The sequence below is a fragment of the Pongo pygmaeus genome, chromosome 3 (assembly GCF_028885625.2).
Source record: "Pongo pygmaeus isolate AG05252 chromosome 3, NHGRI_mPonPyg2-v2.0_pri, whole genome shotgun sequence".
NCBI classification, from domain to species: Eukaryota; Metazoa; Chordata; class Mammalia; order Primates; family Hominidae; genus Pongo; species Pongo pygmaeus.
This window is the reverse complement of record NC_072376.2, coordinates 133,929,831-133,953,430: the sequence shown is the minus strand read 5'-3', so window position 1 is coordinate 133,953,430 and position 23,600 is coordinate 133,929,831. Positions and strand designations below refer to the sequence as shown.

General features: G+C 41.2%; 1 protein-coding gene and 1 pseudogene across 1 annotated transcript in view; both read left to right on the top strand.

Moving 5' to 3' along the window:
• Positions 1-397: 397 nt before the first annotated feature.
• QRFPR (pyroglutamylated RFamide peptide receptor) overlaps positions 398-23,600 on the top strand; it is a 56,697-nt gene continuing 33,494 nt past the window's right edge. The window contains exon 1 of the mRNA XM_054485186.2: positions 398-1,207. Coding sequence (XP_054341161.1) covers positions 868-1,207 — 340 coding nt within the window. The 5' untranslated portion in view covers positions 398-867. The remainder of the gene's footprint in view (positions 1,208-23,600) is intronic.
• On the top strand, positions 11,112-12,065 carry LOC129035089 (putative monooxygenase p33MONOX; annotated as a pseudogene).

Below are 23,600 nucleotides of genomic sequence, written 5' to 3'. Positions count from 1 at the left end.
TCTACACTTGAGATAAAAATATGCAAACACTGTACTTGTGTCAAATTCCTGGTTTTGTATTGTTCCGTAGTTAAATAAGATGTAATGAATGAAAGAAACTGGGTGAAGGGTGGGTACACAGGATCTTTCTGTATTATCTTTGCAATTTCCCATGTTCTATATTTTAACTATCTTAATTATTTTTCAATACAGAAAATAATTTAAAATAAGCCCTGTTTGTCTTGGGCAGTTGTGGCTCCCATTATTCGCAAGAGGAGAAACTTGAAACTGTGGAACCCCCCGATACCCAGTTTCACATATAAGCATGACCTGACTGGGGCCATGCCCTGAGAAAGGCGCTGGGCGGCAGCAAGGTGGGGAGCCAGGGAAGTCTTCCCTCGCCCTGAGGGTGCGGGGAAGCGGCGTTGGCGCCACTGAAGCTGGGTGTGAGGGAGGCGTCACCGAGTTCAGCCCCACCCTCCACCGCTCCCCAAGCGGGTCCGGCGTCCTCATCGCATGGCCAGAAGGCGGGGAGCGAGAGGCGCCGGGACCCTAGCGTGGCGCTCCAGCACCCCGGACCGTCGCGGCGCCTCGCCTTAGGGAAGAGCAAGAAAAGAACTTTATTTGAACCGCGAACATTTTTTGGTCACTGAGAATGAGTCTCCCAGTGCTTTGGCTTCCCGCCTCTTTATCGTGGATTTGATCCCTGAGCTGCTCTCCTTTCCCGAACCTCCCGGGGTGCAGCCGAGAGCCCTCCCGCGCGCCTGACTCCAGAGCAGAGGAAGGGAGGCGGCCTCCGGCTGGTCCCCCCGAAGCCCTTGCTGCCCCGCAGATGCGGATGGCCAGGCAGTAGCGGGCGGTGGCCCCGCGTCCCGGGAGCGCACAGCAATGCAGGCGCTCAACATTACCCCGGAGCAGTTCTCCCGGCTGCTGCGGGACCACAACCTGACGCGGGAGCAGTTCATCGCTCTGTACCGGCTGCGACCGCTGGTCTACACCCCAGAGCTGCCGGGGCGCGCCAAGCTGGCCCTCGTGCTCACCGGCGTGCTCATCTTCGCCCTGGCGCTCTTTGGCAATGCTCTGGTGTTCTACGTGGTGACCCGCAGCAAGGCCATGCGCACCGTCACCAACATCTTTATCTGCTCCTTGGCGCTCAGTGACCTGCTCATCACCTTCTTCTGCATTCCCGTCACCATGCTCCAGAACATTTCCGACAACTGGCTGGGGGGTAAGAGTCGCGCCCCGCTCCTTCTCTCTTAACCCTCTGCCTTTCAGGGGATCTCCACCATCTCTCTCTCTCTCTCTCTCTCTGTCTCTTCCTTACACTTCTCTGTCAAATGAATCCGGTGCTCTTTCTTAGAACTTCGCCACCTGTGTTCACCTGGATATAAGTTTTTTTGGCCGCCTCTGATTCCCTTCAGTGCTTCCTCCTTGTGGCTTAGAGACATAGGTTGGGGAAAGGCTTGGGAAAGGTCCCTAGCAGTGAGGTGGGAAGTCGCACCCCTCACCACTTATTTCAGCTTCCTTTCCCGTGATTACCAGGTTTTTCTCCCCTAGCTTTCTTACTAAAAGTGAGATAAAAATATTTCAAATAACTAAACAAACCAAAGTTAAAAATCTCATTTCCTCATTGCCCCAGCCTCCAGCCTCACTTCCCAATTGCTTGCAGAAAGCTTCTTGTATCTATGAGCATAAAACAAATGTAATTCATGTGCAGAAAAAATATATTGAACTAGTCCTTTTAAAAACTGTATTAAGTGTCATGCAGGAAGAAGGAACACAGAAAACTGATGCCCTCCTGACTATTATAAAAGAAGAGATGACATTCTCCTCCTTCCGTATAATGGGAACAAAAATGACAGAGGAGAGGTGCGGTCACTGAGTTGGGAGCAGTGTGTGGAGGTTGGAAAAAAAGACATTATATTTCTCCAGATGCTCCAGCTTTTCCAAGAACACAGCTGGAGAATGCCCTGGTGTAAACCCATGAGCAGTAGTGTGTTGTATTCTCACCAGTGCTTATGGTGCACCGTGGGCCTCCCCATTTTCACGGTTGGGTGTATTCTTGTGACCACATCAAAATGGTTAGAAATGTAAGAGAAATAGATCATTATGCCTTCAATCTCTGCTATTTCTATCCCACTACTAATTCTCTTAAACTCATGGAGGGTGTTTCATCCTACCATTACCGATTTGAGATCGTGAGCATTGCTTTTTTTTTTACCATTAGCTTAAACTGAGTTTGCTGTTAGTGAGTCAGAATGTTAAAGTCTTTGATTCTTATCTATCTATAATGTAAATATTTTCAAAAAAGCATTAAACATTGAGTACAGAGCATTGACTTGAAAGTAATACACAATGTGGAAAGTAAGACATTGATTTATGGATTAGAGACTTTCTTATGCACTCTGATGCAGTAATTGTATTTGGGCATTTTAAAGTTGCTCAGTGCAACTAACTCCATAAAATTAATGGGGTATTTTTTGATCATCATTACAGAACTTGGTTTTTTGGGGAAAAGCACGTGAGTTTTCATTTCTAAATGTTTGTGAAAGCAGATTTATGAGGCTTCTTTGTACTGGGGATGATTATCGCTCCATTTGTAAAAGTGAAAATAATTATGCAAAGTGGGATTTTGTGGTGGGGATCAAAAGAAGTAGATTACAATTTTGGCTGTAATACATGTTAATTTAGTATGTCTGGGTCTCAATTTTTCAGTAAAATACTAGGGATTAGAGAAGTTTGAAAGTGCAGTGAGTCTGGCCAGGCGTGGTGGCTCACGCCTGTAATCCCAACACTTTGGGAGGCCGAGGCTGGTGGATCACGAGGTCAGGAGATCGAGACCATCCTGGCTAACACGGTGAAACCCCGTCTCTACTAAAAATACAAACAACAACAAAAAATTAGCCGGGCGTAGTGGCACGCGCCTAAAGTCCCAGCTACTCGGGAGGTTGAGGCAGGAGACTTGCTTGCTTGACCCCGTGAGGCAGAGGTTGCAGTGAGCCAAGATCACGCCACTGCACTCCAGCCTGGGTGAAAGAGCAAGACTCCGTCTCAAAAAAAAAAAAAAAAAAAAAAAAAAAAAAAAAAAAAAAAAATAGTGCAGTGAGCCAGATCTTTAGCTCCTGTTCATATTGGGGAATGATGGCCAAGAAAGCCTGTATGGTGCATCTTCCATCCTCAGGGCTTATTTGGGCACTGCCAAGGTTTTTCTCGAGTTTTCTTTTCTCCCTGCTTCTTACTTCATGGAGAACATTTCACTTTAGCTTCTAAATACTGAAGGAGAGTAATATATTGCTCATTTATTTTATAGGGTTAGTGTGAGAATAAAGTGTGTTAGTAAAAGTGCTTTGAAAAATATTGGTCATGCCATGAAAGTATAAGATATTAATTCTATTAAGGGGTGTTTAATTGGAGGTGGCCTATGTTTATCTGGGACAAGATTTATAGAATAAATAATGATCTTATAAATTGAGTAAATAATACCAAAATTGAAGTGCGAGGGAGAGGTGAGAGCCTGCAGAGGGGCTAGAGATCAATATGAAAATAGAATTAACTTATGCATTATAGGACAGGATAATCATTGCAAAATTTCCTTGATAAATTAACAGAAGAAAAGTTCAAGAGAATGTAATCTAAGAGCCAAAAATTAATTCATAATTTATTATTTTACAAAGCTATTGAGGATCTCCTATCTGGCAAAGTATTCTACCTTGAGAGTACAAAAGTGAGTAAAGTCTATCTGTGCCCTTCAGGACCTCAGAGAATAGGAGATGGCCCCAAAATGAGCAAAAACAGGATTTGATAGAAAAAGGATCCACTTTGCTCTATAAGCACAGAAGAGTCAGGAAGGCTTCCTGAAGGATGTGATGTTCAAGCTGGGTCTTGAAGAATAATTCAGAGAATAATTTAGACTCTTTCCAGCAGAGGACGGAGTGTGTTCTAAGAATAGGGGTCAGTGCCAAGTTGGAGGGAAGAAAGAAGATGGTGTGTTCCAAGAATACCATGCAAGGCATTGCAAGAATGCACAGGTTATATGTGGGGAATGGCAGGAAATGAGACAGAAAAGTAGTGCAACTGGGGAGGAAAAAATATATATATATATAGTTATGTAAAAACCTAAAATATGAATACCCCTCAAATTCCTTCAGGGGTGAGGTAGGAAACAGAAACAAAGCAATGAAGATCACCAGAAGCAACGGCGACAAAAGGAAGACTGTCTCCTCTAAAGGGGGCAGGATTGCAGCATGCTGGAGTGGTGCCCAGGATTGTCACATCTTTTGTTGTTGTTCTTGCTTCTCCACCTCTCCTTCTGAAAAGCTGGGAATACAGATTTTTATGATGCTGACTTCTAAGTCAAGTACGAAAAGTAAAATGCAATCAGGTAAAAGAAAACATCTCTATGGCTTGGTCACAAATAATTCATGGACTTCCAGTTTGTGACATCTCTACATTGCCTGTCTCTCAAATATTTCTGACAATGGTAAGGCTGTGAATGACTGTTTTATTCTTCTTTTAGTCCATTCCTCTTTCTTGCTGGGGAACAGCAGCACCTATTGAGTCAAAACCTACTTTTTAACAAGTTTCTGAATTGTTTCACGCGCACATTAAAGTTTGATAAGCACTGGAGAAGTCAGCTCAGGCCTTTATAAGAAAAAAAAAGTTTGTTAAGTACTACTTGAAGTAAGTAATGGTTCTTAGACCTGGCTACACAGAGAATCTCCTGAAGGGCTTTTGAAAATGGCCTGCACCAGCCCCAGCCCAAACCAGTTACACTTGTCTCTTTGGAGCCAGCCACACTGCCTTACAGAGCCCAGTGTGCCCAACTCTACTCAGGTCCCCTTTCAGGGACATCGTGTTGTTACCTTAAAACTGGTCATGGTGGGAATATTCACATCACGGAAATCAGCACTTACTGGTTAGGCCTGTTTTTTAAAAAAGTGAAAACAAAAACAAAAACAAAAAAAAACCCAGGAATCAAACAGTTGCTTTCCCAGCACACCACTGAGCAAAGACATTGAGTTTTCTTTCGTACACTGCTGGGACCATGAATAATAGGTAAGGCAAAGTGTAGCCACAAACATGTTTTTACATGAATTACACTAAAGTTGGAAGGAGATACAGCTGATCCACAGCATCTAAGTGTGCCCAGCATAGAGGCAAGCTGACATTCAATTCCTTTCATCCACCTTACCATCATTCCCTTATCGGCTTACCTTTGATCTACCAGTTGACTCACTCTCTACTCCCCAGGACTCCTTCCAACATGGAGCTAGCAGAAGTGGCGATTCTCTGCACCCAAATATTATAAACAGCACATGCTTATGAGTTTTTTATTACTCATATGAGGGTCGAGTTGCTCTGCCATGGCCCTTTCCTTTAGGAAAGTTTTGTCTCTGTTCTCTTCTTTGATTTACTGGGCTAGACTGCAGAAGCGGATTTGCCCATTGCCTCCTTAGGGCCACCAAATTTACCTATCCTTATCTGCACCCTGTTCCTCCTCATTTTGTTTTGTTTTTTCCTCCTTTTTATCTTTTTCTTCACAATGTCCAAATGCTCCTCCAAATTCACTCACTGAACATGTTCTGTTTCTTCCAGCTCAATTCAGAACAACTGATTTTGCTTGTGACCAGTGCTGCAGAACGCCACTCTCTTCTCTAAGTTTCCATGAATTAGTCTTTTTTGTCTCTTTGTTTCCTTTATGTCTCTGTCTCTGTATTTTCTGCCTTTTGAGAGTTCTCAGTCTTTCTCTTATTTTGCAAGGAAGTGTCCACTGAAGCTTAGCATGCAACTCTTTTCTTTCATCGTCAATTTCTGTATAGAGGCTATAGCATGACTCTCACTTCTTTGCTGATGATTCTGAAATAGTATCTAATCAATATCATAAGCCATGGTCTTTCACCTGATCTGAAGACTTGGCACTTACACATGAATATATTACCAGCATCCCCCATTCTCTCATGGTATCTTGTTCCTCTGCCCAAAGTCTGAAGTATTATTAATGGCACTATGAGTCATTCCTGTATTCAGCATTTCCTGGGTATTTCCTGTGTGCACTGGGATATTGCAGGTATTGAGAAAGCTGTGTTTCTGTGGAAAAGCCAAGTTTCCATTAGACTAAGAAGGGAGAGGAAGCATTCAAAGAAGTAATGGAGAATGCAGGGCATTTTGTAGATGTCAGGGTTCCAGAGCACACAGTGCAAGTATTGAGAAGTAGGGAGCTTGAATCAGATTAGGGGATGTTCACAGTCTGATGGGTTTGAGTCCAAAGTTCAGGGATAGGCTGGGGGAGAATGGGACTCGTGGTAGCTGAGGTAAATGAAAACTTAAGGCATAGGAATGTTAATTCTGAACACGTCCCAGAAGGAGATAGAAAATCAGTTCTAATGCTAGCCTGCTTTATGACTAAGCATTAATAAGATGAAATGGGGAGTGTTTGGGGTGTGCCTGGAGTAGTGGCCTTGATAGGATCCTGCTGGGCTCTGTATCCACTTTCATCCTGCTGTGGATTCAGGCACAGCCAGGGGGAGGATGGTCTCCTCAGGTGCACACACAGCTCTGCAGCCCACCCCCAAATCCTGCTGTGGGCAGTGAAAAGAATTTTCTAGCAGTGGCTGGCAAATTGACTAAAAGTAATTCCAAAAAAAAGGAGTTTGAAATATATTCTAAGTAATGGCAGCATAGTTGGGGGAAGTACACATTCATGCACTTTTACTACCTTTGAAGAGTATTAGGGTAAGAAAACACAGAAAATTAATTTTCTCAGCAGCTGATATGAGAATTCCTCTTAGAGTGGTAATGCTTAATCTTGGCAACATGTAGTAAATCATCCGGGAGTTTTTTAAAACACAGATGCCTGGTTCCTACCCCTGGAGATTCTGAATTAATTGGTCTGATTATAATTGGTATGGAGTTTTCAAAAGTTGCCAAAGTTAGAAAAGTTATAATTTGCAGCCAAAGTTGAAAGCCAGTGATGTAGTGTAAATGCTGACAGCACCAGGAGTTCCCCAAGTTAGAAAAGTTATAATTTGCAGCCAAGATTTAAAATCATTGATATAGTATAAATGCTGACAGCTCCAGGACTCAGGCTGATATGAAGATTAAAAGAAATAATAGATGTAAACACTTTTTAAAAAAGTATAGTGCCTACCCCATGTACCAGCTCAATATAGCTATTATATATTTAAAACATAGCAATGGCAGTCAGAATGCTTAGAAAATGCAAAAGTAGATTATATTAACTGGAGCCCAACAAGGAGCTCAGAGGCAGTTCTTCCATTTTCTGCATCCTATTGCATCTTTACTAAAGCCCTTAACGTTTTTAGAGTCTTTCAAGATGAATTTGGAAAGGAGTCAAAAATGGTGAAAAGATTGGAATATAAGACATACAAAGAAATACAAGAAGAATTATTCTCTTGCCTGGAGAATAGAACTTTAGTTATAAATTAGCACACCTCACCACAAAGGTTTTTCAGTCTATTTTGCCCAGGGCCACAGTAGCGGATGTGGGCGGGTAATAGAATGGTAGTAGGCGAAGCTCCAAGCTTCATTATAACAGCTCCTGTCTCTCTTTTTAAGAATTAGAATTTTGCTTGACTTTATATGAAAAATGAAAGGATTTAACTAGAAGGAAAGGAGGCAGAGAAAGAAAGCACTCACTGTACACAACATGAAATGTTAGGGTGTGTTTTTAGAGATTGAGAGCTGATACATTCTGAAATGAATTAAAGGAGTTTGTTGAACTTCATTTAGTGAAAAGATCTTAATTTTGAGGGCCAATTCAGAACAGAGAGCTTAACCTGGAACTTCTTCAGTCCCATTTTATTATTCGATCAGTGACTAGAACACATCAGTTACATGTGTTATATAATTTTTTTCTATGATATTTCAGAAATTTTAGAGTTCTTGGGGAAATTTACATATGGTAAGATTGGTGCAAAATCGACAGTATTGTGGGGCTTAAAAAGTCAACAGAAATGATAAAAGCTGTTGATGAAGAATAGTCTTTTTAAAATAAGGAAGTATTAAAAAAAGATGTAAATTAAACAGAGGTCCAACAGCGACAGTAGTTTGAAATAAAGTCAGGAATTATGCCGTGGACAGCCTCTGGTTGATCTTTCCTAGAATCAATTACGTGCACACTTTGAGAAGAAAAGATGCTATAGGTCACTAAATTTTCTGGTAGGTGGGAGAGTGGCAGTAACAGCAACAGCAACAGGATTTATGTGAAAGATTCTCTCTACTTAGGACAAGAACTGTTTACATTTAAAATAATGACAAGAAAGGATTTAGCAGTAAGAAAGTTTTAAATATTTCACTGTGCGCTTAGGAGGCATAAAATGAATGCCCTTTTTAGTTTGCTTTTCTAAAACATAACTATTCTTTGACAAGTTGTTGATTTATTAGGATTCTTGTTTGTGGGAAGAGAAGCCCGACTTAAATTACCTTAAGAAAAAAAGGGGAATATCCTACCTCTGCAACTGAAAAGCTCAGAGTTAGGGCTGGTTTTAGGCATAACTGGATTAAGGTCTTCAACAATGATCATCCTCCCCCTCTGTGGCCAGCTCCACTTCCCTCTGTGTTGTGGTTTCATTCTTGAGCTATCTTTTGCCCAAGTGTGTAAGATGACCCCAGGAGCTATAAGCTTACATTTTCTTTAAAACTCCCTGTCGCAATCCAAGTGTCCGTCGATGGACAAATGGATATAGAAAATATGCTGTGTATACACACAGTGGAATATTACTCAGCCATGAAAGGGAATGAAGTTCTGATACTTACTACAACATGGATGAGCTTCGAAAGCATTATGCTCAGTGAAATAAGCCAGACACAAAAGGACAAATATTGTGTGATTCTACTCATGTGAACTATTTAGAATAGGCAAAGTCATAGAAACAGAAAAGATACTAGTGTTACCAGGGGCTACGGGGAGGGCGGAGTGGGGAGTTATTGCTTAATGCTTAAATTTCTGTTTGGGGTTATGAAAAAGTTTTTGAAACAGATAGTGGTGTTCATTGCACGACACTGTGAATGTGAGTAATGTCACTGAATCATACACTTAAAAATGAATAAAATAATAAATTTTATGTTATATATATTCTACCACAATAAAAAATTCTAGAATAAAAAATAAAACTTTTTATCTCAGGAAATGAGAGAGAATACTTCCTGGTAGTTGCAGAAAATTCTGGAAGGATTCTAGCCAGTTTGACCTTGCTGTCTTACCCATAGAACTAATCACGCACCTCAGGGAGCGCCATCATCACTCCTATTCAAACACCCAGAGATACCTCCTACAGCAGGAAGAAAAGCCTATTGAGGAGCCACTGTGAGGCAGTTTCTTATCCCTGTCTTGTGGGAGACTGACCTTCTCTCATCTGTCTCCCGTTTGGTTTCCGTTGAGTGTAAGACTTCCCACCTTTCTCCCCACCTTGCTCCCACTTAAGGTTCAGCTACAGTCTTTTGTGTAAGTCTGTACAATTGTTTGGCCGTGGTTTAAGGGTTGCTCCTCCCCAGCAGAGCAACCCATTGCCCATGCTGTCAGTCATCTTGCTCTTCAAGGCTCAGTGTCTTCCTGTGTTGATCTTGCCTTTGGCATCTATGCAAGTAATAAACTTCCTGAATCCATTGATGCTCATTGTCTCCTTACTGACTGAATCCATGGAAGTGTGACAAGCTAACAACTGCAGTAGTGACACTTGGGACCCTGTTAGCCACTAAGCCCCTTAGAAAGGCTTGGCTGCTTAGCATGAAGTTCTTCCATAGGAAGGTACTCAGGGTAGACATGTTTAGCAGAGTTGGCCATTTATGTCTAATGGAGTGAGTCAACTTACAGGGGCTAAAGCTCCCTGAACATATGTCTCCCCATAAGGCCAAGCCCTGCACTGGGTTTCTCAGGATCAAGCTGAACCAGAGTTCTGAGTGGCTCTTCCTTGTCTGCCTTTCCTGGTCTGGGATGGAGTGCTGGGATCTCCCTCTGCTGCTCCCATCTCATTTATTAATATATACTCCCCAGTGGACCAACTTCCAGGCTGCCAATTCCTTCTAGTAGTCGACATATGCCTTCTCCCTCTGCTAAGGAATTATTGAAAGGTCAGTGAATGGGGTTCTAGAAGTTGATCTTGGCAGTTCCCTCTCAGTCTGTGCCTTTAAGAAAAGTTCAGCAGAAGCTATACTATTTGTTTCATTTTATGTCTTAAAACTAAAGATTCTTAAGGATGAATTCCGAAGTAATCAAGTAAGTGCTTATTGTTTTTATCTGTCTTTGCAAAACTAAATTAGTCCTACCTGTAGCTTGGTTTTGGAGAAACACATTTACTGTCATATCAGAGAGATTGTAGGCTATTCAGGGTAAATAGAAATCTTAAAAGACAGCATGTTCCTACATCCTGGGAGAAATAGAAGGATAGAGAAACAGTTAGATGCTGTGAAAACGAACATGGATTGTGGAATCAAACAATATTGGGTTCTAATCCTGTTCCATCCTTTGTAAGTGTTTGTATTAACTAGATTATAAGTTACATGGCCTGGCATTAAAGCTTCCCCTGTTAGAAGACCAAGGAGAGAAGTTATAAAATAATGTTTGATGCTGCCCCCCAGTGGTTGATGTGGCCGCAGAAAATATGACAAAGATACAGGTAGATCAAGCTTTATTTTCACAAAAATATTAATGCATATAATGCATATCTAGTTCTTCTTATTTCCCATTTGATTTCTCTATGAAGCATATAGTATTTACATATTTTCATTTATGCAAACTCATTTTAAAGTCCCCTTTAATACATGTATGAAAATATGTTAACGTTTTAAAAAAATTTCCTGTGTGATTGAGATGCATTTAAAAGTTGTAAACGTCGGGTAGTGTTGCCTAGTGAGTCCTGGAGACCTTTGAAGTCGCTGCCACTCTCACCATGGCTTGGATCCAGATGCGCCACAGCCTCTCGGGGATGTGGGCCCTCGGAACCTTTTCAGTGCCGGACCGTGGGCCACAGGCAGTCCCACGGCAGCAGGATAACAGAACCTCTGGATGGACTCTTCCTGGGAAGCTTTGCTAATTTGCAGCAGCTGGACTATGTTCCTCATTAACATCCGTCTGTCAGCTTAGTCGTCACATCATTTCACCGTGGTGGCAGGGATTCTATATAGAAAAAGCACCTGGATCTCAGCCTTTCAATGGCTTCAAGACAACCAGAAGTGCCTGCTCTTGAGGCTAGTGGGCCTTTAGGCAAGATGTCCCTGCCCTTCGGGATATACCGCCGGGCACTCAGCTATGATGATACCCTCAAGGACCCTGCGTCCATGACTCCTCCTCCATCAGACATGGGCAGCATCCCTTGGAAGCCAGTGATTCCAGAGAGCAAGTATCAGCACCTCACCAAGGTGGAGGAAGGAGAGGCCAGTCTACCCTCCCCTGCCAGTCCCTGTCATCGGCCATTGACAGTGTGGACAAGGTCCCAGTGGTGAAGGCTAAAGCTACCCATGTCATCATGAATTATCTGATCACAAAACAGACCCAGGAAAGCTTTCAGCATTTTGGGCGACAGGCAGGGCTGAGGGATGCTGGCTACACACCCCACAAGGGTGTCACCACTCAGAAGACCAAGTACCTTAGAGTAGCAGAAGCACTCCACAAACTAAAGCTGCAGAGTGGAGAGATAGCAAAAGAAGAGAGGCCGCCTGCATCTGCCCTGTCCACCCCAAGCACCACTTCTCACTTTTCACTTAAGCAGAGACCCAGGGGCTGGTTCACTTCTGGTTCTTCCACAGCCTTACCTGGCCCAAATCCTAGCACCATGGACTCTGGAAGTGGTGATAAGGACAGAAACTTGTCAGATAAGTGGAGCCTCTTTGGACCAAGATCCCTTCAGAAGTATGATTCTGGAAGTTTTGCCACCCAGGCCTACCGAGGAGCCCAGAAGCCCTCTCCAATGGAACTGATCCGTGCCCAGGCCAACCGAATGTCTGAAGATCCAGCAGCCTTGAAGCCACCCAAGATGGAATTCCCAGTGACGGAAGGGAAGAAACAGCCACCACGGGCCCATAATCTCAAACCCCGTGACTTGAATGTGCTCACACCCACTGGCTTCTAGAGCCCTTTCTTTCCAGGGATTCTGGTAAAGAAGGTTTCTTGCACTCCACTCCCCTTTTATCTTGGCTTTGACATAGGAAAGGTGTATTTAAAAACTTAATCAGCTGGGTGCGGTGGCTCACGCCTGTAATCCCAACACTTTGGGAGGCCAAGTTAGGTGGATCACCTGAGGTCAGGAGTTAAAGACCAGCCTGGCCAACACAGTGAAACCCCGTCTCTACTAAAAATATACAGATTAGCCAGGCATGGTGGTGGGTGCCTATAGTCCCAGCTACTTGGGAGGCTGAGGCAGGAGAATTGCCTGAACCCAAGAGGCAGAGGTTGCAGTGAGCCGAGATCACGCCATTACACTCCAGCCTGGGTGACAGAGTGAGACTCCGTCTCTAAATAAATAAATAAATAAAGTAAAAAACCTGTTAAATTGAGGCTAGAGCTAGAGATATAATTGGTTTTTGAGAAATATTGATACAAAGCTTGCCCTTGTTGTGTGGAAGAAGCCATTTTGTACTGCTTTAAAGTTAGACTAAATATTCTCAGCAGTGGTGTATGGGGACCTCGTTACCTATTTTTTCATCATTTACCCTAGGTAAGAACTTCAATCACTGCTTACTAGGTAAAGAATGTTTGTGCTGTTCCAAAACCCAGGCTTCTTGATTCCTTACCACTATCCATGTGAGCACTGACAAATCACGGTGTAGAGGTGCTCACTGACTGGCTGAGATGACTCTGGCCCTGTTGATGGCTGGTGCTGTGCTCCAGCCTTATCAGTTAGGGGACCCAAGATTTGTTTGGGACCTGGATACAGGTAAAACCAGACTTGGCAGGGACCCCTGTTTCTAGGCTGAACCTTGAGTCCCCCTGCTTTTTGGTAGACCTAATGGATCACTGTCCTGCAACCAGTTCTTCATGTGGGGCCTCTTAGGCCAGTGCCAGGGGAGGCATGCTCCTCTTTCTATGCCACAGAACAAACACTAGTCTAGCAGAGCCTTTCTTGCACTTTAAAGTGAGATTAATTTAGCTCCAATTTGGTTAAAAGCTTCCTAAGAGAGAAAATTCAGTCTACTGACTTGCTATAGGTAAATGGACTTAAACTTTTTTAAAGTAAAGGAGATGGTAGGTACAGTTAGATTATAGTCTTGAGGTTTATGTGAAGCCAGTGGTGTTACCTTATTTTGATTTCCTTGTTCAGGTCAGGGCCTGGAACATCTGTGGGAGGAGGTGAATGAATTCAAAATTTTCTGTATGACAGCATTTTTCACCAAAATGAGCCTCATCCCTTTATACAATACATAACCTTACTGAGGGAGGGAAACAGGGAAACCACCTTTTTATTTCTCCTCACTGTGTACAAGTTCAGTTACTGTCTTGAACGCTGTCTCAAATACCCGTTTTTTGTTTTGGATAGTACCTTGTCTGTATAAGAAGCTGGCCTTTCCATAGACAGGCCCTGGAGTCTAAAATTATGAGAATTAATTTATTTGTGTCTTCTATTATGATCTCTTGTTTTGACAATAAAAATCCTTACTACTTTCTCCAAAAAAAAAAAAAAAAAAAAGAAACATCTGCAAATGTTGTAGGTTGGCAAAGATAGTGTTTGACTGTTGTATAATTATTTAATTTCTCTTTGCTTTGGTGTCCTAATATGTAAACTTAGGAAAACTTATTCCCACCTTACAGTGTTGCTGTGACAATGAATGACCCCAGGTGTCAAAAGGACCAGGCACCTAGAGGGTATCCAAAGAAAGGAAGCTATAATTGTTGTTCACATATTCTAAGTTCTGCTCCTTAAAGTGTTAGCTACATTTGTATATAGAATAGTTTTATATACGATAAGGATGTTAGAGAATTTTTTAAAAACTTGTTGTACTGTTAGTAATATCTCAAATATATTTGGTATGCACTTTTACAAAGCAACTGTAAAAACCAGGTCCCTTATAACTTATTTATGATAAAATACAATAAAGTAGTTATTTCACATAAATACAATTTACATGAAAATAATTACTTTTACGCTCAAACTATGAGGATTCAAACTAATCATTTGTACTCAGAAAACAGAAAAGAGTGCTGCTTTCATTTATTTCAGAAGCGATAATACATCTCTAGAGGAGGATAAAGTGGTGGTAAAAAAAATTGATTGGGACTGAAGCTGATTTTGTAGTTCTTTTCAAGGCTCATGTGTCTTTCCAGGCCACCCAGACTATAGGCACAACATTGCAACACCAATGTTCCTGGGAAACGGTCCCACTGTCCCCTGCCTCTGTCTTGTAATTTAAGACAACTTTTCTCAACCCCTGCGTGCCTAACTTCCTATCCCACCCCAGCAGAACCTCCCTTGATTATGAACATGTGCAGCCAGTTATCTTGTTGACATTCTTGCTGTTTAGTTCATAGCCTAAAGAGGTACATGACGGCACCTCAATTTGGACATCAGGGTGAGAGTGACTGTGAAACAATGATGTCAGTTGTATGAATATTGTCTTTTGACTTTCCTGTAATGCTGGCACAGACTTGCTGAGATCTGGGCAATCCTGGGTACTAGAGCCTTGCTATGCACTGCAGAGAAGTGGAAATAATAATATGAAAATGGATACCAAAGTCTTAACATAGAGCTTACTATGTGCCAAATATAATATTATCCTCATTTTACAGATGAGAAAATGGAGGCTTAGAGAGGTGTTAGTGTATAAATTAGCTATTCTGCATAACAAACCACAAAAAATTTAGGTGATCAAAGAATCATTCATGATTCTACAGGTTAACAATTTCAGGTTGGCTCATCTGGGTGGTTCTTCTGCTAGTCTCACCTTGTCCTCTCAGTGCTCCATCTATCTGGTGACTTCATAGGAGCTCATTGTTTTACCTGGTGACCTCAGCAAGGGACAGGCCATCTCTGTCCCACATGGTTTCCTCTTTCAGTAGGATACCCAGAATTCTTTATGTGGAGGCACCATATTCCGAGACAGACAGAGAGTAGAAGCATCAGAATCTCTCAAGACCTAGGATTGAAAGTCACACAAATGTTACTTCTGTGATAAAGCAAGTCACATCACTGGCCCAGATTCAAGTAATAGGGAAACAGATTCCTCCACTTGATGTGACAAGTGGCAAAATCATGTTTTCGAGAGCTTGCAGAAAGTGATGGAATTTGTAGCCTTTAAAAAAAAAATCCTGGCTGGGCGTGGTGGCTCACGCCTGTAATCCCAGCACTTTGGGAGACCGAGGCGGGCGGATCACAAGGTCAGGAGATCGAGACCATCCTGGCTAACACGGTGAAACCCTGTCTGTACTAAAAATACAATAAATTAGCCAGGCGTGGTGGCGGGCGCCTGTAGCCCCAGCTACTCTGGAGGCTGAGGCAGGAGAATGGTGTGAACCCGGGAGGCGGAGCTTGCAGTGAGCCGAGATCGCGCCACTGCACTCGAGCCTGGGCGACAGAGGGAGACTCCGCCTCAAAAAAAAAACTTAATTTTTTTATAGTAAGTAAAATGCCCAAGCTCATATAGACTGGAAATACTGGTGCCAGGCTTTGACCCAACCAGTCTGCTTCAGTGTTGGGTTTTTAACCACAGTGGTTATACTGACAGAGGGAAGAATTTCACTTTCTGCAGTGAATTATGCTTCACCACCTCCTTCAGCCCTGTTTGTGCAGTGGGGCCTTCAGCAGTTCCACCCCTCGAACTCATGTGCTAGTTTGAGACCTGGAAGACAAATTTCTGTGGTGAAAATTTGCCATGATCTTTTCCTCATAGACCTTTGTGAAAATGAACTCTTGCACACTGATTATAAGTAACCCTGCCCACAAGTCTACTAATGCAGAGGCCCCTAATACACATACATAGTCATAGGAGTCTGTATTGGCTGAAGTGTAAAAGTAACCATAAGCTATTCTACAGATGAAACTACATGCTTGGTTTTAAAAAAAATTATTTACTGTAATGTCTACAAACAATAAAGGATTTACTCTTATGAGGAAGAATTTTACTGTATCAAAATCTAAGTGTCAATATGAACCTGATCCAAACAGGGATTTCTGGGAAAGGGACACTGGTTATATATATATAGAGAGAGAGAGAGAGAGAGAGAGACGGAGTCTCACTCTGTCACTCAGACTGAGTGCAGTGGCACGATCTCAGCTCACTGCAAGCTCCGCCTCCCAGGTTCAGGCCATTCTCCTGCTTCAGCCTCCTGAGTAGCTGGGACTACAGGTGCCTGCCACCACGCCTGGCTAATTTTTTGTATTTTTAGTAGAGGTGGGGTTTCACCGTGTTAGTCAGGATTGTCTTGATCTCCTGACCTCGTGATCCGCCCACAGCTTTTTAGGAATCAGTTATATTTCTTTTTTGTGATGTGTATAAGAATGAGATTGTATTTATCTTTTGTGAATATTGTAGTTTTACTTTTGGGGTTGTAAGAAACAAAGATTCAACTTACCTAAAATAATTAGAATTATGGCAAGGCTATTTTGTAGCAATGATAGAGAGAGGGATCTCTTTTTAATTTAAAGACAGTAACTAGTAGGTCTCATGGAGACTTAAATGGAACCCAAAAAAAAAGCAGCTGTATGGAGCTCAGCATAAAGAATTCCTGAATCTCCAGGGCTCGGCCGTGAATGTGACTCCACTTGTCTCCAGTAGTGAACAAAGACCTGCTTATTAAATCGAATTGCTTTTTACTACTATGGTGGTTAATCTTTTGGTTTATTCTATGTTTTTACTAGTTCGTATCCTCTACCTTTCCCTTTACTCTTGTAGGCTGAATAAATCCTAGTGCTCCAAATAGAGCAGGCTAGGTGCAGTGTCAAACTCAAAGAAACAGTCCAGTGACCAGCACTAATGTAAAATAATTTTAATCTTCAATTATGTATTTCAAAAAAGTTTTTAAACATTTCAATTAGCATGTCTTAGAACTCCTTTCTCTCATTCCATTCAAGTTGTTTCTGTTACATTCAGTAGCATTCCACAAAACTCTTTCATGCTTTGCAAGGCTCATGCTTTGAAAGATGTGCCCAACTGTAGAGTGTCTTTCCAGGCCATCCTGGACTGCAGGCACGGTGTTACCACACCAGTATTCATACAGAGCCATCCTACTGATTCCTGCCCTTGTAATGCAGGACCTCAAGCTCCCTCAACCCCTTTGTGCCAAGTTCCCAATCTGACCCCAGCTGAAACTTCCTTGACTTGATTATGAACAAGTTCAACCAGTTATCTTTTAGACTTTTTTGCTGCCTAGTTGCTTTTCTCCACTCCAGTGCAGGCTTTTCTCTTTTTTCCTTCTTCACCATTCCCTTTATTTCTGTTCTGCCTCTCTCTCTTTCTCTTTCAATTCAGTCTTATTCATGCAAATATCTCATCCTGATATTCCCCACAATCCAGATAATTAAATGGCCAGTACAGGGAAATATTCAGCAAGCATTTCTCTTAGTGAAAGAGTGAAGGGTGAAAGAGAAAGAAGCTAGGAAAACTGGTACATTAATAAATTTTAGCCCTGTTATGTTAATTTGTCTTCAGGTTTTCTACTTTCTGATAGTCCTTGTGTCCCTCACTCTTACTCTTACCTTATGGCTTTTCTATATATCCTTTTAAATTCATCTCCTAACTCTACCCTCATTGTATTTCCTTATTCTTTTTCCAAAGAGAAAGAAGGAACCTTGTTGGCCTAGATTTGGGGTCCAGTATTGTTCAATCGGGAAAGGACTGGGGGAAAGACCAGGTTCACGTGATGCACATGAGGCCTCTGCTTCAGCAGGGTTGGTAAGGAAGGGCAGTGCTTTAGGCTGGCATGATTGACGTGTGAAGGGAAATATAGTTTTGGCTCGTTATTTATTTATTTATTTATTTTTGAGATGGAGGGAGTCTCGCTCTGCCGCCCAGGCTGTAGTGCGATGGTGCGATCTTGGCTCACTGCAACCTCCGTCTCCCGGGTTCAAGTGATTCTCCTGCCTCAGCCTCCCGAGTAGTTGTGATTATAGGTGTGTGCCACCACGCCCAGCTAATTTTTTGTATCTTTAGTAGAGATGGGGTTTCACCATGTTGGCCAGGCTGGTCATGAACTCCTGACCTCGTGATCTGCCTGCCTTGGCCTCCCAAAGTGTTGGGATTACAGGCATGAGCCACTGTGCCTGTCCTAGTTTTGGCTCCTTCTTTAAGAAATCTCTGGAGGATGCAAAATGTGCTAGGCTTGCATGGACTCCAGGGAGGTTAAATTGTTTCTTTTACATTTATCTATGAAAACCTGAAGTTTTTGAAAGAACAGCTCTCCATGATATATTTACAAGTTTATTTCAATAACAATAATGGGTATTTCATGTCAGATAAGTATGGTTAGTTATCTAAATTGGATTTGCTTTTATCCTAGGCAGACTTCTTTTTAAATAGTCTTTCTCATAGTGTCTAGATTCTTTTATTTTTCCTGTTGAAGTCCAGTTGTTTCAGTGCCATTTGTTGAAAAGACTATCTTTTCTCCATTTTATTGTCTTTGCTCCTTTGTCAAAGATTAGTTTATTATATTTATGTGATTGCTGAGCTCTCTATTCTATTCTATTTTTTCTTTTTCAATTTTGTGTTAGTTATTCTTGGTCTTTTGCCTCTCCATATAAACTTTAGAATCAGTTTGTTGATGTCCACAAAATAACTTGCTGGGATTTTGACTTTCTTAGGTAAACATGCCAAAGAAAGACTTTATAGCAAAAGCAGCTGCGTACATGTGTCTCCTCTCCCCCGCTTTCCCCTCTTCCTGGATAAGGGTACACAGAAAAGAATGCTTTTAAAAAAGAAAGAGAACTAAAAGAAAACAACCCATATTGTTTGATTATGGTCAGAAAATCTTGATTTACAGATGTTACTGACAGATGGGAAGCTGACTCAGTGAGAATGGGATTTCCTTATCTTTCATTAAAAAACCTTAAGAAAATCTCTAACAAAAATCATTAGGTGAGAGGCTTATGAGCCAGAATTATATACTGAGCTGTGTGGGCTCTGCATGGCTTTCACACATCTTTCAACATGTTTTAGCTCTGGGTAGCAGCAACATAGAATATTGCAGACAATTGCAGTTATTGTTTTTTAAAAAGTTCCTTATATGGAGGTAAATAAAAAGTGATTGCTTCACTGGCAACTGGAAGATATCTTATTTTAGAATAAATAGTACTGGTTCTTTGTAATTTGAAAAGGGAACCGGAGCAGTGTTGGGAGTGGACAAAGGAAGGAAGAGGCCGTTCCTTTTATTAAATGGTTTTGCTTCCAGTACTACATGTCGTTAGGTCAAGTTGTCATACTACAAACTTGCGGCCTAGTTACCTCGTGAAAAAAATATTTTAGCCTGGGAAATATTGTTCCTTAGGAGCAAAGGAATTCTTCAATCTATTGTCAACTTTTCATGCTGTTTAAAGCCTGGTCCATGGACACGCAGCATCAGCATCGCCTGGAACTTTTTCAGAATCGTCTCAGGCCTCATCACAGAACTACTGAATCAAAATCTGCATTCAATAAAGTTTGAGATCTAGTGGCCTAAAATATATCATTGCTGTGTTCCGCTTTTGCTTCTGAGGAACACGGGATAGATTATTTTGGCCAGTAGTGGTAGGCCACCACTGAGCACTTTTTATTAGCAAATAGACTGTGGCTGCGTATCTCTCTCTGATTATCTATAATATCACAGAAGTAGTTGCTACAGTAATCAGGACTCTATGCTATTAAAGCTTAACTTCCACATCATCATTATACCAAGGAGGGTACAGAATGTAATACACTATCACTTTTACTTGTCTGCTTTATCTATTGAAGACTGGATCTATCTGATTCAAATTGAATGAGTGAAAATTTCCTCAAAGTAAATATAATCTTTGTGAAACTATTTTTCCTGGTTTTCATAAATTACAAATTTCTCTAATTATAATTAGGGAAATTGAGTGCTTTTTCTCCTTTCTGTAGCATGTGGCTGGATTTTCAGAGTTAAATCTGTGAGACATTATTGTAACGGTACATTCTTCTGAATAGATTTTCATAGCATTTTTTTCATGTGTTGATTTCCTCATTCACTTACTCACTTAACTAACATTTATTAAATGCCTAACACATGCTAGGCACTATGTTGAACTAGGGATGCAAGGGCAAACAGCACACAGTGTATGTTGTGGAAGGTGCTTGGGGAGAGACAACAAGCTTTTTGGAAAATGTGAATAGTTCTGTATGCCTGGAGTTTGGCATTCAGAGGGGATGTGGTGAGAAATGAAGTTGGAAAGAAAGGGAAGATGCAGATTCTGACGAACTTTCTAGTGCTGTGTTAAGGAGTTTGAGCTTCATTTTGGAGCAGAAGCAACACTACTGAGGCAATGAATTTCAAAGTAGGGGTTGCAACCCATGAATGAGTCATGAAGTCATTTGGTGAGTCAGTATTAGCGGTTTTACAAAATGGAAATATAGTAGAATAGAAAATATCAAAGAGCATTACTGTAGTAAAAATTTTGGATACGTGTGTGTGTGAGATGATCATGGTCAAAACCACTACTATCAGGGGAGTCAGGCTACCCAGGGGAACCAGGCAAGCACAGTTGACCTAAAAAAAGAATTAAACCCATCAGAACTCAGCAGTATCATAATCCTGGTCCATCGAAGTGATAATGCTTTGTTCTAGCCAACTCTCAGAATTGGAATACTAAACTGGAAGAATCGGTGTTTGCAATTTATAAGGAACACAACTAATTGAAAAAATGATTTACCTGTGGTTAGCTTCTAAGAAAGTACTAAGTTTTTATCCATCTTGTAATGTCTGTATGTAGGTGAGCCTATGACAAAGGCAAACCGTTTTACATTAGATTATACTAAAAGGTGTAAGTGGTGACAGAGCAGAAGAATCACTATCATCTTATATATGATTTATGCCTAGGGCTACATAGCTCTCTGACTGTTTTTGTTACTGTAGTAAACACAGTTACTGAAAGCAAATTTGTTGTGTACTCATTGTGTATAATAAATTTTAATTTTGGACTGTGTTATGTGCAGAGATTACTAACTCATAATAGAGGAACTCTGTTGCTCAAAAAATGTTTGAGAACTGTTACTCCAATAAGATTTGAAAAAAATAATAGTGTTTAGAAAAACGAGGTGGGAAAGGAGCAGGGTCACATGCAAGTTACAGAGATGAGATATAGAAAAGAAGGAAAATGGTGATAATAAGCCGTATTAGTCAGGGTTCCCTAGAGGAACAGAACTAATAGGAGATATATATACATACACACACACATATACACTCACACACTCCTATATATATATATACACTCTCATATATACACACACACATATATACACACACACATATGCACACACATATATACACACACATATATATATACATATATATATATACACACACACACATATATATTTGAGTTTACTAAGTTTTAACTTACGCGATCACAAGGTCACACAATAGGCTGTCTGCAAGCTTGAGGAGCAAGGAGAGCCAGTCCGAGTCTCCAAACTGAAGGACTTGGAGTCTGATGTTCAAAGGCAGGAAGCTTCCAGCATGGGAGAAAGATGCAGGCTGAGAGACTGGGCCAGTCTCACCTTTTCACGTTTTTTCTGCGTGCTTTATATTCACTGGCAGCTGATTAGATTGTGCCCACCAGATTAAAGGTGGGTCTGCCTTTCCCAGTCCACTGACTCAAATGTTAATCCCTTTTGGCAACACCCTCACAAAGACACCCAGGGACAATACTTTGCATCTTTCAATCCAATCAAGTTACAGTATTAACCATCACATCAGCTGTCTTCCAAACCTAAACATATGTATAGGTAGAGAATAGAGTTCTATTAATCTGGCAGGTAATGAAGTAATTTAAAAGAGATCACGTTGATGCTTCCAAACCATTGAAACACCTTGAATACTTCCTTCCTTTGTAAGGCCTATTCTCTACACTAATTGTGGAAAACCTGGGATTTGGGGGATGCATTTCCATAGTGGTTACAAACACAGACTCTGGAGCCAGACTATTTGTCTTCATCCCTTACTGGATATACAAGTGACCCTGGACAACTTACTTTATTCCTCATTTATCCCTCATACAAGCAGAAATAATAATATCACCTATCTTTTAGTGTTGTCAAGACAGTCTATGAGTTGATGGTGTTAATGCTTATTAGATCAGTACCTAGCACATGGCAACTGCTCAAGAAATGTTCCTACAGTGGAAATTAGTTTTATAACTTAGAACGTTGTGATCAGTGTGGCTCAGCCATGACCAAGGACATTTCTGGCAAGCTTATGTCATAAATAAGGACAAAAGAAGAGATAGAGCAGGAAAGAGTAAAGAGGCAATTTCATGCTGTGGCAAAACACCACAAGTTTATGAGAGCAGTGCAGGGAAAGAGATGAAAGATGAGTCATCTATAAAGCACAAACTTCCCTTCCCCCAGCTATTCTGTCAAGAATAAAGAAAATGATTCAGAAACAAAGAAATAATAGAGGAGAAAACAAAACAAAAATTAATAAATAAAATATGTATGGAAGCTGGAATTCTTTTCAGTTATCATTTATTTGAACATTATCAGATATCCAATGGTATGCTTGTGCTAGTTTGTACCAGCCCATGAGAACTGATTGTGTACATCTCTTCTGAACTCCACATTCATTGATATTGTGTTGGTCGTTTTGAAATTGGCTCTGGCAGGAGTATTTACATCAGAAAGATTAGCAAACATCAAAAAGCAAGGTCTTCCTTTTTAACTTGGAGAGCTGCTTGTTAATATTTACCAGTCTACCAGTGTAGGTATCTCTTATAATGCAGACAATAAGCAATAAACAACATTCTAGGTATTACCTGCTATTATTACTTTAAGGCATGGTTTTCTTTTGTCATCTCACAATCAACTTTAACCCAGCTTTTTGCTTTTTTGAAAAGTATTTTGACTATATTCAAAGAGAATTGCTTTGAATACTACTTTGTAATTTTACGTTTATTTGTGAGATATTGTTTCATGTCTAGTCTCCTTCTAGGAAGAGGAGGTGGGAGAGTGTATATGTTGCACAGCCTGTATTTAAAGAACCTGGAGTAGTGTATGACCCATAGGTGAGTGAATGAACAAATATGTGAATGAAAGAGAAGATAGAATATACAATAAATCTGAGTGAAAGACAAAGAATATCCTCTCCCCTGAAGCCCCTTAACCTCTTCAGTTGGAAGCAGTATTAAGAAACGTAGACCTTGAAGTGAGGGCCCTCTCTCAAATCCATTCTCTGGCCCAGTGGTTCTTAAGCTTTGCTGCCTATTTAAATCACCTGGGAACTTTAAAAACTTAAGTCCCCAAGCATACCCTAAAATTCACAATCTTTCAGAGTGAATCTAAATATCAATTTCTTTTAAAGCTCCCAGGTTATTCCAACATATAGCTAAGTCAAGGACCAGTGCTTTCTAGGGCCTGGAATCTGGCGCTAGGTCTTAGAATTCCCAGTGTAGGGGAAGGGAGTTGAATTGGGAGGGAATCTGAATATCTGCCTTTGAGCAACTGCTGGAAATGTAACTGGTAGTTACTGTTAG